Source organism: Bubalus bubalis, chromosome 24 (assembly GCF_019923935.1).
Source record: "Bubalus bubalis isolate 160015118507 breed Murrah chromosome 24, NDDB_SH_1, whole genome shotgun sequence".
In the NCBI taxonomy this organism is placed as follows: domain Eukaryota; kingdom Metazoa; phylum Chordata; class Mammalia; order Artiodactyla; family Bovidae; genus Bubalus; species Bubalus bubalis.
Window position 1 is genome coordinate 9,342,551 of NC_059180.1, and position 17,101 is coordinate 9,359,651.

At 53.6% G+C, this 17,101-nt stretch overlaps 2 protein-coding genes across 6 annotated transcripts in view; one reads left to right on the top strand and one right to left on the bottom strand.

Annotated features, from left to right (window-relative positions):
* Window positions 1–17,101, top strand: part of GTF2IRD1 (GTF2I repeat domain containing 1) — a 120,434-nt gene that overhangs the window by 65,139 nt on the left and 38,194 nt on the right. For 4 of the 5 annotated variants that reach the window (XM_044936345.2, XM_044936346.2, XM_025275718.3 and 1 more), the window contains 11 exons: window positions 19–44; window positions 1,443–1,551; window positions 2,378–2,415; window positions 3,001–3,081; window positions 3,721–3,810; window positions 8,190–8,237; window positions 9,387–9,452; window positions 10,512–10,695; window positions 14,076–14,125; window positions 14,340–14,396; window positions 16,076–16,159. In XM_044936345.2, the coding sequence (XP_044792280.2) occupies window positions 19–44; window positions 1,443–1,551; window positions 2,378–2,415; window positions 3,001–3,081; window positions 3,721–3,810; window positions 8,190–8,237; window positions 9,387–9,452; window positions 10,512–10,695; window positions 14,076–14,125; window positions 14,340–14,396; window positions 16,076–16,159 (833 nt within the window). The remainder of the gene's footprint in view (window positions 1–18; window positions 45–1,442; window positions 1,552–2,377; window positions 2,416–3,000; window positions 3,082–3,720; window positions 3,811–8,189; window positions 8,238–9,386; window positions 9,453–10,511; window positions 10,696–14,075; window positions 14,126–14,339; window positions 14,397–16,075; window positions 16,160–17,101) is intronic. The other variant, XM_044936344.2, reaches the window with a different exon arrangement.
* LOC102416106 (cytochrome b-c1 complex subunit 7-like) lies at window positions 289–762 on the bottom strand. The gene has a single exon (XM_044936348.2). It carries the CDS (start codon window positions 752–754, stop codon window positions 422–424), a length of 333 nt encoding a protein of 110 aa, XP_044792283.2. The 5' UTR covers window positions 755–762; the 3' UTR covers window positions 289–421.

Consider the following 17,101-nt stretch of genomic DNA (forward strand, 5'->3'; position numbering starts at 1 on the left):
TCTCTCCTCTCTCCCCAGGATGTTCGACGAGCGAATTTTCACAGGTATGTGTGGGGACTGTCCAGTTTGTTCTAAAGCCACCAAGCTGATGCCCCTGAGTGCCTGAGCTGCCATCACACCGGACCCTGGTGTGGGAAGGGAGCCTGGGGGTGGCTTCTGCATTCTGGGGCAGACATGGGGGCCCCCAGCTCCCAGGTGCAGACAGACCATCAGGACACCCAGCCCCAGATGTTGTCAAATGCGAACACGTGAGAGGTACTCTCCTCAGCTCTTAGCATTTTTTTTTTCCCAACAATAGTTATAATATGTATTTAAAGTAATACATTTACAGCCCAAATAGTTCTACATTGTACACTTCAGGTTTAACCAACTTCATAAAAATACTTGAGAACAGCTGTATCCACAGATATAGATTACTGAATTATTTCTTTGCCCATTCTTCTCTCTCTTTTCTTTCCCGAATAACCTCTTTCAGATACGGTTCAAGGTAGAATTTATCCTCCTCATATTTTGTCCACTGCTCTTTAGGCAGGATTTGCTGCCTCATGCTGAGGTCCAGTGCTCTCTTAATGCGAAACACTCTGTCATTATAAAGGTTCTCAGGAAGCCTTATGGCTTCTTTTACATCGTCATTCTCATATATTGTGTCATCTCGCATTAAGCCCAGTTTATTGAACCCGGCAGCACTGTAATACCATTTTCGAATACCTTCCAGCCACCTGCTTGATGCTGAAACAGTTGGCCGGCCCGCCATGTTGATCTGACAGCTGTTAGCATTTTTAACTTTTAGTTTTCAATAGTCTCTTAAGTGGGTTCTGTTCTTTTCCCTGAAGTCCAGCTAGTGAGCTCCGGGGTCTGGATGCAAACCCAAGTGCCCAGGCCTTGAGCAGTGGGCGGGCCGCCTCTCATGAAAAAGAGGTGGGCTCTGCTGCGTACTGCAAAGGGAGCTCGCATCTTGGGGTGCAATGTATCTGGGTCCCTACCTCCCCCCAGCTTTGTGACCTTGGGCAAGGTCAGATGGGCCTCAGTTTCCACACCCGTGAAGTGGTAAGAGCTCCATCCTCTGGGTTGGTGCTCTGGGTTCCTGGGATAACTAAATGTAGAGGGTGGTCCCGTGGTACAGCCTTGGGAAGACTTGGCCCCTTTCCCAAGGGCTCCCTGAGCCCCAGTAGCACATGTGCGGTCAGAGTGGTCATTTCCAGCTTCTCCTTCCTGCCCAGTCCTCTGAGATCCTTGCCATCCTTACTCCTCGTCCCAGGAGGGGTCTCTCTCCCTGGACCCCTTTCCAGCTCGGCTGGATACAGAGACCACAGGGAGGGGCAGAGGCCAGGCCATACATGATGGGTGCCCCCTAGCAACTGCCCCCAGGCGCCCCCCCAGGCCAAGAAGGCTGGCGAGCCTCCTGCCTGACCACCCTGCCCCTCCCTGGCTCTCCCTACCAGGGAACAAGTTTACCAAAGACCCCACGAAGCTGGAGCCAGCCAGCCCGCCAGAGGACGCCTCTCCGGAGGTGGCCCGTGCTGCCGTCCTGGATCTGGCTGGGACCACCCGGTAAGGCCATCCGCCATCCCCACCCCACCTCTGCGGGGAGGAGCAGGGACAGGCCGGCTCCCTCCACCTGGACACCCCGCACAGGGCCGTTCTACACAGACACTGTGTGCCCCACCCCACTGCGGGCCCGGGAGACTCTAAAGCGACCCAGAAGGAACAGAGACTCCGCTGATTTTCTTTCACCCAGAGGACTCTCGTCAACCCTCGGGATCTAAGAAACCTTCCTTGCCACCCAGACTAGACCGGCGTCTGCCCTGCGTGGCCACAAGGCCCTGCACTCTGCTCATGGCCTGGTCACCCTTCACCAATGTCCGCACGGAGGCCCTGGGCTCCTGGGCGCCAGGAATGGGCCATCTGTCCCTGAGTCCCCTCGTCTGGTCTGGTTCTGCCCTGACGGTGCTCTGTGAATGAACTGAATCATCCAGCCCAGGGCCCTCCCCAGCTTCACTTCCCCCCACCCCAGAGCCCCCAACCCCCTCCAGGCTGGTGGTCCCTACAGCTCAGTCCCCCCCAGCAAGCCCTGATCACACCCCCACCTCGTGCTAAGCTGTGGGGCTCCCAGACCGGCCAGACCCAGGCCTCGGGAGCTGCCAGCAGGTGGGCAAGGTGGGCACCTGGAAGGTCACCCCAGGAGAGGGAGCAGAGCCTTGGCCGGGGCAGCCAGGAGACTGTTGTCCTGGGCGACGGGGCCCTGGGAGTCTTGCTGGGGTGGGAGCCGGTACGGTCAGGGGTGTGTTCTGGATTGGCAGCCACTGAGGGCCCCTGACTGCTCGAAGGGCGAGAACAGGGGGTGATGCCATGTCGTTTCTCGACTTCCTTCCCACAGGTCAGACAAGAGCAGTCTCTCCGAAGACTGCGGGCCAGGTGAGGAGCTGGAACCCACTGCATGTGTCCGGAGCGGTGGGTGCCTTGGGCAGGAAGCAGGCTCAGACTATGAGCCCGGTTCAGTTCAGTTCAGTTGCTCAGTCACGTCCGACTCCTTGCGACCCCATGGACTGCAGCACGCCAGGCTTCCCTGTCCATCACCAACTCCTGGAGTTTACTCAAACTCATGTCCATCAAGTCAGTGATGCCATCCAGCCATCTCATCCTCTGTCATCCCCTTCTCCTCCCCCCATCAGTCTTTCCTGGAGGACTAAGGAAAATCCTCTGCTCACCACTGTCCCCCCTTCCCAGCTGCAGAGCAGGCTGAGGGCCGCGGAGGGGCACGTGGGATGTGGTGGCTTTGTGTAGGATTCTACCACTGCCTCCTCATCCTTGGCAATTCCAGTCTCAGTGGCCAGGTCTATATGCCGCATCTGCCTATAGATCAGACACCAGAGCTGATTTGACTTTCTCTGGTGCTACTAACGAGTCCCAGACAGGGGAGTGTTCAGGAGTGACCTACCTTACCGGGCCAAGTTCATGCCCCCACATGACCGGATCCCTCATCTCCTCCTCGTTTCGCAGGAACCTCCGGGGAGCTGGGTGGGTTGAGACCCATCAAAATTGAGCCAGAGGATCCGGATATCATCCAGGTCACCGTCCCAGGTAAGGGCTGATCCTGCCGCCCACACCTGAACCTTCAGAGATGGAGCAGCTCCCAAAACGGGGGCCCTGGGACTGCCGCAACCAACACGTCCCCTCCTGGGCTGACCCACTGTCTCTCTAGCACCTGCCCTGGCCAAGAAGGTGTCTCCAGGCCACTGTTTTTCGGTCTGGTCTGACCATGAAAGGGTGCAGCATTCTGGGTGCTTTCTGCAGCCATCCCTGCCAGTGCAGGGGGCCCAGGTTCAATCCCTGGTCGGGAAACTAAGGTCCTATATGCCACACAGCCAAAAAGCAAATAGAATGGAAAGAATTTTAAGAAAAAAAGAAAATAAAAAAGAGAAGGTCGTTGAAATAAGAAGACTTGAGTTTGACTCCAGACCTGGATCCCTCTGGGCCTCAGTTTCCACGTCTGTGAAGTGGGGCATGTCCTTGGCCTCTGGAGGGTCAGTATGGGGTAAATCCAGGGCTCCAGGCCCCTTGGGCTCCCGCTGACCCCTGGCACAGCTACCCTCCCAGAGTCCAAGGGGAGGTTTCCAGTAGGGTCCTGCTCTAGGGGTGTACAGGGCTGGGGGTCCCTGGGGACCATGGTAAGGTGGGACAGACAGAAGATCCTCTCATCATGTGGAGTTTTGCCTCCAGACCCTTCCCCAGCCTCTGAGGAAATGACAGACTCGATGCCTGGACATCTGCCCTCAGAAGATTCTGGTTACGGGATGGAGATGCTGACTGGTAAGAGACGGGCTGGGCTCCTCTGGTGCCTCAGACAGTAAAGAATCTGCCTGCAGCGTGGGAGACCCAGATTCGATCCCTGGGTGGGGAAGATCCCCTGGAGAAGGGAATGGGAACCCACTCCGGTGTTCTTGTCTGGGAAATCCCAAGGACAGAGGAGCCTGGCAGGCTATGGTCCATGGGGTCACAATGAATCAGACACGACTGAGCAACTAACAGGAACAGAAAAGAGATGGGCTGGAACCCACCTCCCTGGGATTTTTCTGGGTATTGACTGCCCCCCTTAGAAGAAACTCAGTATATGCCTGGCTCCCCCAGCCAGGCTAGGTTCCTTTCTGAAAACTTGAACTAGACTCTGAGTTATATTCCGCTTGGTTACTCTGTCTTTCCCAGGAGCTCCCATGTGGATAAATTTGTTCATTTATTCAGTAGCTACTTATCGAGCACCTATTATATACCAGGTCCCATGCAAAGTGCTGGGGACAGAGCAGTGAACCCAACAGACCGCAAAGCCCCCGCCCTTGTGGGCTGACATGCCAGTGCAGGAAGACAGACAGTAAGCAAAGCAATAGAAAAATAGGGAAATTCCCTGGTGGTCTAGTGTTTACGGGGCTTCCCTGGTGGCTCCAAAAGTAAAGAGTCTGCCTGCAGTGTGGGAGAGTCTGCCTGCAGTGTGGGAGACCCTGGTTCGATCCCTGGGTCAGGAAGATCCCCTGCAGGAGGGAATGGCAACCCACTCCCTTGCCTGGAGAATTCCATGCATAGAGGAACCTGTCGGGCTGCAGGCCATGGGGTCGCGAAAAGTCGGACATGACTGAGCACACACACTCACCCACTCTGACCGTGGGAGCTGAGAATAGATGCTAGAGGGCTAGAGAGAAAGACAGACACTTGTGATAATTTAGACAAGAGGAATGATTGGGCAGGTGGAGATTAGCAGGAGGAGGGTGGAGTTCTCCATGTTTTGTTTTTCGGAAATGTTCAAAACCACAAAAAGTTGAGAATAATTTAATGAATCTCACACGCTCGGCTCCAACCATTATCAACAGATGTTATCATAGGTAATAAGAAATAAGAATTTGAACTTCCTTAGTGGTGCAGTGGTTAAAACTGCACACTTCCAATTGCGTCGGCTGTGGGTTCAATCCCTGGTCAGGGAACTAAGATCCCACGTGCCATGAGGTATAACCAAAATTTTTTTCATTAAAAAAAAAGAATTATACATAGTTAACATTTTTGAAAAGTAAGTCATTAGAAAGACAAATAGTAAATTATACAAGGTTTCCAGATATGGTGGAAAATTATATTAGTCCTTAAATGATTTGAGTTTGGAAAACTCTGTAACAAGGGCTGCTGGGCCAGGGCAGGAAACTTTAGGAAGAGGGCTGGAGTTTGTTACCGTTGCGTGTGATGTCAAGTATGGGCTTGATGGGGGGATGGGGACTGGTGGGGTGGAGGGGGGGTGTTACTTAAGGACACCGTGCAAAAGCATAGTAGGTGTATTTCAATGAACAGTGCAAAAAAAAGCTCATCATGTTCAGTGTGAGAAGCAAGTGCAAAAAGATATGGACAATATAGCATTTTTCCAAATTTGAAATGTAAAAATAGTATCGCTAATGTTTTATTAATGTTTTAAAAAATCATGTGCAAATATGACAAAATGCTCACATATATTCATTCCGGCTGGTGGGTCCATGAGGGTTGGTTACCATACTCTGTATGCCTTGCTGCACTTTTTAATTTTCCCCTACCAAAAATAAACAAATGACTAGAAAAATAAATAAGAAGGCTTCCTACGGGCCCAGATGGGTGGTGACAGAATAAAGGCAGAGCGTCTCTGCTGCTTGTCTGCTTCCGTCTTCCCTGTCAGGAAAAACGGTCTGGAAAACAGGAGAGTGACCTGGACCTGGGAGTCTAGAGCAGGAGGAGGTATCGAGGGTCCCCAGGTCTGCTGTGGGTGAATGGGTCTCCAGGTAATACCTGCGATCCGCTGTCTATAGGATGTGAGAAGTCACGGCGGACAAAGATGAGCTGACGACAGACTTGGAGATGAGGTTTTGCCCAAAGCAAAGACAGGTGGACTCAGTCCCAGGCGCAGTTCTGGGACGGGTGTCTACATGGGCGACCGTGAGCCCTCAGAAAGGACCCCGTGTGGGGTCAGCCACAGGAGTGGGTCGACTCATTATGCCATCAACATTTCCAACTGACCCTGGGCTGGCTGGAGAAGCTCCTTATGACTTTTATAAACAAAAGGGTTTCGACTCTAAACACAGTTTTAAGTAGTGTTTTCAGTTTAAATGAAAGGTAGCTGAGGACTTCCCTGGCGGTTCAGTAGTTAAGACTCCCCACTCCCAATGCAAGGGGCACGGGGTTTGACCCCTGATTGGGGAACTGAGATCCCACATGCTACTCAGCACTGCCAAGAAAAAAGAAAAAGTTATTTTAATTTCAAGCAAGAAAAGGGGGCTCTAGGGGGATCCCAGCCTCCACTGGGGGAAGATTTCCCCCAGTGTCCTGGAGGGCTTGGTCCCTCCTTGAACATGTATTGGTGAGACCTTAGGCAGCAAGATTATGCAGATTGCAGATCCCTGGGGAGGAATGGTCCATCTGTCCAAGAATGATGTTCCCCATGGCCTTGACAGACGGGAACACTGCGCTGAAACGCACAGGAGAAAGTCACAACCCCAGGATGTGTGTTGTGGGTTGCGTTCACTGGGGACCAGTCTCTGAGATGGAGCCTAGCATGTGGGGTGTTTTTTAGGGGCTGCCCTGGGGATCAGCACCTGGGTAAGGCTGGGGACAGAAGCAGGGGAGGGGACAAGGGAGAAGACAGGAAGCGGGGAGCTGTGTGTGTGGAGCTGGGGGCTGGGCTGGTGATCCGCCTGGTCACCCTCCATCACTGTTTCCAGGAATTGATGTCAGCCCTCGGAACTGCCTGTCTAGGCGGAGTCAGGTGGGCCCAGCATCCACTGCCCACAACGTACCTGTTTCCCTGATGAAAGTTTAGTCCTAAAGCTCTGGCCCTTTTAAAATCAGGGGCTGAGCAGAGATGAAACCTTCCAGAACCTTCGGGGTTGAGCCCCAAGGCTCCAGCTCGTCTGGTGATCTGAAAAGCAGGCTCCCTTTTTCCCGCACCGAGAGAGTGGGGCCTTGACCACGTCATGGGAGCTCTCCCTGTCACGGGAGTCCCTGCGTCCCTTCTCATGGAGTATCCTCTCCACCAGCTGGCCGAGTGCAGACCCGGGATCCACCTGCTCCACCCCTCCTCCTCGGCCCAGCCTTGTGGGCTGAAAAGGGGCCGTCCAAGGGTTGGCCCCGCGTGAGACAGCACCTGGCAACACAGGGCAAGCTTCCTAAGTTGCAGTTACCTTCCGGTTGTTTCAAGCGTTGAAAATCCCTGTGCCTTCTTCCAGTGCTGGCACGAAAGAGTTGCTGCAGATGGAGGTCCCGCCCCGGCACCCAACTCCTGTCTGCACTTGTATCTCATCTTCCTGCCAAAATCTGTCCATCTCTTGAGTTTGCAGCCACCCTTCCCACAGGCACGGCTCCCCTCTCCCTGCCTGTGTCCCTCTCCTTCCTGGACACTTGGATCCGACCCACGTATTCCTCTCCCCGGTCCCCCCCAAGGCCAATCTCCCCCCTCCCGCTTACAGCCTAAGCCCTAACCTCCCGTGTTGTTCCCTGTGCCATGTCTTTGCTGCCAGTTGGACCCACATCTGGGGACAAGGTTGAGTCCTTGCCAGGGCCAAGTCACCTTGTCAGAGGCCCTGGAACCTTATGACCTTAGATAGGTTCACATCCCCATCCCCTTATCCGTCTCCATTTTTAAGATTTTTTTTTATTTGTATACAGACCATTTTAAAACCTTTATTGAACTTGTTATAATATTGCTACTGTTTTATGTTTTGGATTTTTGGCCATGAGCCGTGTGGGCTTGCTGATCTGGGATCGAACCCACAACCCCTGCATTGGAAGGCAAAGTCTTAACCACTGGACCCCCAGAGAAGTCCTGTGCTTCTGTCTGTCTTTATGGCGTCACTGCCGTCTGACATCACGTGTTGTGTCTGGCGTCACGCTAGGAGGACAGGCGTTGTCTTGTTGCTGCGTTTCCTCTGTTCCTGGAGCAGAGCCTGGAGGCAGTGGAAGGAAGGATGGGGTGGCGTGGGGCTGGTCTCCAGGCCACGCATCCCAAAGGTGTCCGGTCTCGAAAGCTCACGTGGAGGCGAGGGTGGGTGCTTGTGCAAAACTGGGGTCCCTGATCCTGTCTGGGGGTCACCGTGCTGTTCTCCGGACTCGGCCTGCGCTCCCTGCCTGTCCGACCTCACTTTGGAGGTGCAGAGATGATGAATGTGGCTGCATGGCTCCCTCTTCTCTTTCAGACAAAGGCGCCGGCGAGGACCCTCGGCCCGAGGAAAGGCCAGTGGAGGGTAAGGCACTGTCTGCTTCCCACTTCTCTCTCCCTCCCTACCCAGGCCTCCTCCCCTCCCCTGTCCGACAGCTCCCTTTTGTCTCTCTCCAGACACTGGGTTTGGGGGTGGGTGTCCTATAGGCTACTTGAATTGGGAGAAGGTTTATAGACCTGTTTTCTAGAACTAGGAGGTACGTGGTCAGAGGTAGGAGCAGCTGTTCCTGGTAAGAGACACTGTAAGACTTTCTTATTTTGTTTTATATACACCCTACTTCTTTCCAGAAAGCTTTTAAGGCTGAGGTCTGAGCCTAGTCTTCCTGAACAAGTCGAACAAGGCCTGAAAGCACAAAATTGGCTTTGGGTCCAGTAGACATGTTTAGTCTCAGGAACATGGCTCATTCCCAGCCTGCAAAGAGTGGGAGTAGGACAGGCAGGGAGGTCAAGGTGAGGATGGGGCTGTGTCTGCCCCTGGAATGGAATGAGTGGGTGTCAGAGGAGAGGAGTGTCTCTTTCCCAATCCCAAAAGTGGGGAGTGTGACTCTAAAATTTTAACAGATGTCTACTGCCATCTGGTGGCAGCACACTCAATTTGCAGGCTTAGTGTACACACACTAGCTAAGTCACTGTGCTTGACTAGACTTCCCAGGTGGCGCAGTGGTAAAGAATCCACCTGCCAATGCAGGAGATGCAGGTTCAATCCCTGGGTCAGGAAGGTCCCCTGGAGAGGAAATGGCAACCCACTTCAGTATTCTTGCCTGACACATCCCATGGACAGAGGAACCTGGTGGGCTACAGCCCAGGGGGTTACAAAGAGTTGGACATGACTGAGCACACATACATACATACATACATACATAAGTCACTGTGCTGGTCGAGAGTGACATTCACATAGAAAATCTCATGGTCATCCTTAGGCCTCAGAACCTTCCATTCAGGCCTGGTGATGCCCTAGACCCGATTTCACAAGCAGATATTTGAGCCCAGGAATTGTGGACCTGTCTGCAGAGAGGCCACTTCTGAGGAAATAGGTTATCTGCCATCACCACCCTTCCCCTTTCCAAGGTTTCAGCGTAGGGCATCCTTAGTGCCAGCAAAGCTGGGACATGAGCTGAGAAGCAGGGTCCTGCTGCCACTGGGGAGGTTCAGCACACTGCCCTTTGCCTTCCAGACAGTCACGGCGATGTGATCCGGCCTCTGCGGAAGCAGGTGGAACTGCTTTTCAACACGCGATACGGTGAGCGAGGAGCCGGGCAGGGTTGGGGTTATCTGGGTCTCCCTCCAGCTGCCCTGTTATCAGAGGGACTGACCCCCCATCGCAGCTGCTTCCTGAACAGGGAGGAGCCGGGGGAGGGGGGGGCGCTGGAGCACTGCAGGGGCTGCTGCCCAGCCCCCTCCTCAGCTCCAGACATCCCGCCTGGGGAGACTGAGGCACTGCTGGAGAACCCCACCCTCTGAAACACAGCACCGCTGTCTTCTCCATCAACACACTCACACTCATGGTCTGCCTTAGCCTCAGTTGGGAGAGGCCGCTGTGTCAGCTGTAACTGCCCCTCTGTCCCCCACAGACACCCTCATTCAGGGTCCTCAGGAGGATGCACGCATGGCAAGATCTTTCCTACTAGAAAGGCAGGGGAGAAGCCTACTCTTCATTCAGCCCCTGTGGTTGGCCAGGCGCTGGCAAGGTGCTTCACACACCTTCTCCCATCCGTCTCACAAAAATCCCTGTGTCCTAATACCCATTTTACAGATGAGGAAAATCGAGGCCTGGGGAAGTGCCATGGCTTGTCTGAGGCCCCACGACTAGTGAGTGGTAGTGCCTGGCCTGGGCCTCAGATCTCTCCAGTTCGCGAGGAGTGGTGTTGGACCACACGGGATTGGGGTTATTTATGGTGGCAGAGGGACCTTCCAGAGGGCCTTTCTGGCAGCACGGGGATGAGTGGACTTGGGTGGAGCCGATACCAGGTTTCACCAGCTGTCAGTGGTTTCTCCTGCACTGCCAGGGCATGAGGGCGTGGACTGAACGTAAGATTGAGGGTCCCGCTGACTTGGATTCCAATCCCCGGGACCTGAGGGATCCCGGGACCTGAGACAAGTCACATCCCCTCTGGGCTCTGGGCCACTTACCCCCAAGACTGAGGCTGACGGTACTTAACCTCTCAGGAGGGTCAGGAAGGTTCAGCTGAGAGCTAAGTTTCAAAAGGGCTCTGGCCCCCCCATGCAGACATGGGAGGTGGGAATCGAGGCTCGTGGCCCCGTAGATCTGGATGGCCCTACAGCAGCCGTATCTCTGCAGCCAAGGCCATTGGCATCTCGGAGCCTGTCAAGGTGCCCTACTCCAAGTTCCTGATGTACCCAGAGGAGCTGTTTGTGGTGGGGCTGCCTGAAGGCATCTCCCTCCGCAGGCCCAACTGCTTTGGGATCGCCAAGCTCCGGAAGATCCTGGAAGCCAGCAACAGCATCCAGTTTGTCATCAAGAGGTAAGGCCCGACAGGGTCCACGGGAGCCGCTTCAGGCTTGCTCAGCACCAAGGAGAAGTGCCAAGTAGCTATTTTCCTCTTTAGATTGGGGAAGGCGCTTTTGTATTTTGATGATAGGGCACTAGATGAAGTTTGGCCTCAACTGTGCAGGTACAAGTTTGCCAGCCCCAGCCGAGGCCTGAAGGACCTAAAGCAACCGGATTGATGCCTCTCAGTCCCCAGGACAGCAGTCCCCAGCTTGCCTGGATGTAAGACAGGAATACGCCTACTGGCTCATTCTGAGCATCCTCTGGGGGTTGGAGGCATCCGGACTGACAATGCCCCATTTTCCCTGGATTGGAAAATCGGGCGTTGGCATTTCAGGTGTCTTCTCTTTCCTCAAGCATCTAGTTTTCATCAGCGAGGACCCAAGGAGGTCCATTGTATCCAGCCTGTGTGCCCAACTGAGATATAAAGTCCCTCTGGAGGAGATGGAGGCAGCTATTGAATTTTTAAAAGAGGAAGGAGGGCCTGGGGGTGACCTGTTTCACTCTTCTCTGTGTTACTGGGATGTCTTGCAAACTTAGGTTTGGTTTGGTTGAAAGTAACAAGAAAGAGGGGATATTTAAAGGTTTGCTCTGCCCACAGGAGTAGATGGCCCCCAAATTGGGAGACTCAGGGTGTCCTTCACGCCTAGAGTGGCAGACTGGCATTGGGGTGCAGGGCAGGGAGCTCTTGTGGAGCCTGGCTTGCACCAGATTAAGCAGGGAGGGTGGTGCTCCAGGTACAGATAGTGGATACATGATTCTTTCCTTCCACAAATGCACCTTGAGTGCCCACCATGTGCCAGCAGTGATACATCAGTGAATGCCACTGAGTCCTGCTGTTGAGTTGGCTGACCTCATCAAATAAAATCCCAATATAATATCAGGTAGAGGTAAATGCTGTAACGCAGGTTAAAGGGGCAGAGAGGGGCAGGAGGAACCTGTCAATGGAGGGGACATCAGAGTAGAGACCTAATGATGCAAGCCTTGCAGATATCTGGTGGAAGAGCATTGAAGCAGTGGGAACGACAGGTGCAAAGGCCTGAGGCAGGGACATGCTTGTGCGTTTCAAGTCTAGCAAGGTGCCAGTGTAACTGGTGTGGATTGAGCGAGAGAAGAGTGTGAGTGGCGAGACAAAAGGTAGAAAGAGCTGGATTATACAGGGTCTTGGGCTGGCGTAAAGGGTTTGGATTTTATTTCACATGTAATGAGAACTCACTGGACGGTTTTGAGAAGGGTGGGACCAGTAAGGAGGCTGTAACTGGCCCTGAAGACACAGTGGCATCTTGGACTCCGTAAAGGTGTGATGGTGAGAAGTCATCAGATTCAGGCAGTGTTTTGAAGATGCAGCTGGTAGAATCTGCCAATGTATACGATGTGGGTGTGAGAGGAAGAGGGGCTGAATGACTGAAGGTTGGGGACTGAGCAGCTAGGATGGTGGTGATGCCGTTTTCCAAGATGCCGATGATGAGGTTGGAGGTCAAAGTCAAGAGCTGAGGGACTTACCCTGCAGTCCAGTGGTTGAGACTCCACACTTCTGATGCAGGGGGCACCGGTTTGATCACTGGTCTGGGAACTAAGATTCCACATGCCGCACAGTATGGCCAAAACATAAAAAACAATGTAAGAGTTGGCTCTGACTTTTGTTAGGTTTGCGGTGTGGGGGAACCTTGCAGAGAGGGATGGCAGGTGGATTACAGGGCTCAGACACAAGGGAGAGGTTGGGGGGCAGACAGAACGTGGGAAGCTGTCAGAATCCAGGAGGAGCATAACACGTGGGGGCCACCTGCCTCATCCATCTCCTCAAACTGAACCGGAAGTACTTGGGTGGCTCCCAGACTCGTGGGTCTGAGTCTGGCTCTTCCTGTTCCTCCCCTTGACCTTGGGCAGGTTGCTCAGGTGTCCGCTGGGGCACACTGTACCGTTTATAGGGTGGCTCTGAAGGTCAAGGCTTAGCAAAGGGCTTGTCACACTCAATCAAGATGGTTTGGAGTTTTTTGTGTGTTTTTTAGTATCAGGTTTATTGAGGTTTAATTTTACCCTTTTTAAATGTGCAGCTCTTTGATTTTTGGCAAGCTCATACAGTCCCATGACTACCCTCAAAATACAAAGCAGGACTTCTCTGGTGGTCCAGTGGTTAAGACTCCGTGCTGCCAACACAGAGGGCGCAGGTTCGAGCCCTGGTTGGGAAACTAAGATCCCACATGCTCTGTGGCATAAGCAAAAGATTTAAAAAACAAATAAAAAATTTTAAAAAGATACAGAAGCTTCCCTTGTGCCCCTTTGCTGGCTACCCCAGCTCCCGGCAACCGTTGATCAGTTTTCTGTCATTTTGCCTTTTCCAGAATGTCATATAAATGGCATCATGCACTGTGCATCTCACTGGGTCTGACTTCTTTCACTCGGCTTTTGAGACTCATCCATGTGGTTGCCAGTATCAGGAGTTCATTTCTTAAAATAAATATATATATACACCAGATTTTTAAATGAATTTAAGTAATCCCAGTTTCCTGAATGCCAAGTGGAAAAAATAATTCAAGTAGAAAAGAGTGATTAACTTTGTCCAGTGGGACCTTTGGGATGTTAAGATTAAGGACTAGTTGGGGTGATTGTAGGAGATAATTGGAAGAGAGAGATTGAGCACTTGAATATATTTATTTTATTTTGGTATTCCTCCTTTTAAAAAGTTAGCTAAAAATACTATTGAGAATATTAGTAAAAAAAAAATAGCCACTTCTTACTGATTTTACTTTTAAAAAGGGTACATTTTGGATGGAGATGTAAATGTTCTGAAATTAGCTTCCCCGACGGTGCTCGTGGTAAAGAAACCCCTGCCAGTGCAGGAGACCTAAGAGATGTGGGTTCAGTCCCTGGGTCGGGAAGATCCCCTGGAGAAGGAGATGGCAATCCACTCCAGTATTCTTGCCTGGAAAAAACCTTAGACAGGAGCCTGGTGGGCTACAGTCCATGGGGTCACAAAGAGTCAGACAGGACTGAAGCGACTTAGCATGCATGCTCGCATGGCTGCATAAACAACTTTGCTGAATATACTAAAACCTGGGACTTCCTGGTGGTCCCCTGGTTAAGACTCTGAACTTCCAATGCAGGGGGCACGGGTTCAATTCCTGTTCGGGGAACCAAGATCTCGCTCCTGGCTGGATCCTCAGAGCCCAGCACAGCTGCCAGATCTCACACCCCCAGATCTGTTGGCAGGACCCTGCCTGGGCACAGGGACCCCAGACCTGGACTGTCCAGAATCAAGAGGGCCCATTGCACAGATGTGCAGACTGAGGCCCAGAGGGCAGAGCTGGGGAGGCCTCAAGGGACCTTAGTGATAGCCCCTCTTGTGTTTTGCAGGCCTGAGCTGCTCACGGAAGGAGTCAAAGAGCCCCTTGCGGACAGCCAAGGTACCCTGCCCAGGGTTACGGGCTGGGCTTGGGAAGGGTCCCAGGCGTCTGCCACCGCCTCTCCTCCTGCTTCCTCCTTCCTGGTTCCGTCTCCCCTGGCATTCCCCCACCACCCTCCCCACCAAGTTTGTCCCCACCAGATGCCAACCTCTGTCCTGGGTCCCAGGAGCTACCCGCTCACCCTGGCTTCTCTCCCCTCCCCCAACGCCCCCAGAGAGGGATTCCGGGGACCCTCTTGTGGACGAGAGCCTGAAGAGACAGGGCTTTCAAGGTAAGGTTGCAGCTCAGGATGGGGTTTCCTGGCCCAATGCCATGACCTTGACCTGGCCTTGGAGGGCCAGGCTGGGGGTGGGAGGGGCTGGCTGCCAACCTCAGGGCCCCCCGAGGAGGGTGGTCTAAGCCATGTGGGCAGGCAGCCAAGCAGGGCTGTAGTGCATTAGCTCTAGGGAGACTCTCTGCCAGCGTCTAGGGGTTCAGGGGACAGTGGGGTGCGGGGTGAAGGAGCCACTCGCTGTCAGTCTGGGGAGGCAGCTGACCTGCCTGCTTTGTGTCAGGCAGCCGGCCATGCCCTTCGTGCTTTGAAATCAGAGGAGAGGAGTTGCCGAGGGCAAGGAGGATTCTCCTGAAAGGGAGTACTGTGGCCAGGCCAAGGAGGGGTGGAAGGACATGAGTGTGGAGGGAGAGGGGTGGAGGATGGGGCAAAGCCTGAGCTCAGGGCTGAAGGGGGGACCCTGGGTAAGAAACAGTGGGCCAGGGAGGCTCCGTCCCATCCCTCCCGATGGTGGGGGCTGGTAGGACTACTCTGCCTTTTGGTTGAGATCAAATCAGTGGGCTGCCCAGGGGGCTCAGCGGTAAAGACTGCCTGTCAATGCAGTGGATGCAGGTTCGCTCTCTGGTCAGGAAGATCCCCTGGAGGAGGAAACGGCAATCCACCCCAGTTTTCTTGCCTGGGAGATCCCATGGACAGAGGAGCCTGGTGGGCTCTGTACAATCCACAGGGTCTCAAAGAGTTGAACATGACTGAGCATGCGTGTGTGTGTGCATAGCATCAGTGGGGGCTGCTGTGACTGAGAGCAGCTGTCCACGTGCACGTCAGAGCAGCTCTGGAGAGTGGCTAGGAGTCCCACAGGGTGGGTCTTCCCCAGGTGGGCCCTATGACTCTAAGGAGAAAGTGGGGTCAGCCAGACCAGAGACAAGAAGGGCCAGCCCCTGGGGGTGGAGGAGCATGGGGTCCTGGGCCCCAAATCCCAGAGGGGCACCTGCTTAGCACCAAGCCTCTCACTCTTCCCCAGGCCAGAACTTTCTATGATGGGAGAGTCGAGTCTCTCACCTTACCCCGTGGCTGTTCATACTCGGCCCTTTTAGCAAACTGGGATCCAACTACCCAGAGACCCATCCCCTCCCTCCAGCCTCCCCCCACCTCTCTTTGCCCACAAGGCAGTGTCAGGCTCTAATCTCCCCCAACATCCGGGGGCCTCATGGCAGGTGGACGCGTGGGCTTCTTAGCAAATAGCCTCCGGGTGAGTGAGCGAGTGACCGTGGGAACTGCCCTGGCTCCACGGGGTCGTGGTCAGTGACCTCAGCTCCCTGCTTAGCCTCCCGCCTCCCTGCTGACCCTGACCGAGGCCCCGTTCCGCTCTTCGTGATGCAGGGCTGCTCCCTTTCGTGCGGTCTCGCCCCTCCAGGGCTGGCTCCTTGGTGTGGTTTTCGAATGTCAACAATTAACTTAATTTCCCACTCATTGCTATCATCGCAACAGTGTGCGTCCTTCCGGAGCAAACACACGTCCCCGTCAAGATGTTAGTGCTGGAGTTCTCCGAGGGGCCCCTCCAAGGAGCTGATAATTGCCCGAGAAGGAGTTCCCCATAATTAGAAAATCATATTCTGTGAAAGTCATCAAGTGCCTTTTCATTTAACAGCCCAAATCCGTAATTGTTTTTCACTTGGCAGAAAATTATGACGCCAGACTCTCACGGATCGACATTGCCAACACACTGAGGGAGCAAGTTCAGGATCTGTTCAATAAGAAATATGGTGAGCCCCAGGGCGCCCCGGCCGGAAGGGAAGAGAGGTGGGGCCGTGGTCTCCTCTGGGAAGACCACTCAACCCGCATGCAAACATTTCTTGAGCACTGGGACTTCCCTGGCGATCCAGTGGTTAAGACTCCACGCTTCCAATGCAGGGGCCACAGGTTCAATCCCTGGTCAGGGAACTAAGACCACACATGCCACGGATGTAGCCAAAAAAAACATTACTGCTGCTACTACTACTAATAATAATAAAACCACTGGATTATTTAAGATGGTAAATGTTATGATATGTGAATTATGTCTCAGAAACACCGAACAGACAAGCTGAAGCAATGGCGCAAACCAGGGGTGACATGAAGACTCAGCAGTTCTATACTTAATGAATGTGGGGCTCTGAGTTTCCTAGGAGCCAGAGCAAAAGGGGAAATGAGACCAGTTATACCATTCTGATGCAAAGAGCTGACTCATTTGAAAAGACCCTGATACTGGGAAAGATTGAGAGCAGGAGGAGAAGGGGACGACAGGGGATGAGATGGTTGAATGGCATCACCGACTCAATGGACATGGGTTTGGGTAGACTCTTGGAGTTGGTGATGGACAGGGAGGCCTGGCGTGCTACGGTTCATGGGGTCGCCAAGAGTCAGACGTGACTGAGCGACTGAATTGGAACTGGATACCATTCTCAGTGTCCACGAGATAAAAATTAGTTTATTGCCCAGAAAAAATTCAGCTGTTTCTCCTTGTCCATGACGTGGGAGATTTCCGCAGGCTTGTCTTCATAAGCGGGCTACCTGGGACACTGAGGGGTGTCCAACCCTTGGTCCAGGAGGATGCTTCCGTGGTGCACCCTGCCTAGGCAGGGAGCCATGGATGTTCATGTCAGCCTGACGGTGGGTCAGCAGTGGCCTCAGGACAGCCCCCAGGCTGTCAGCACAGGCCCTGGGAT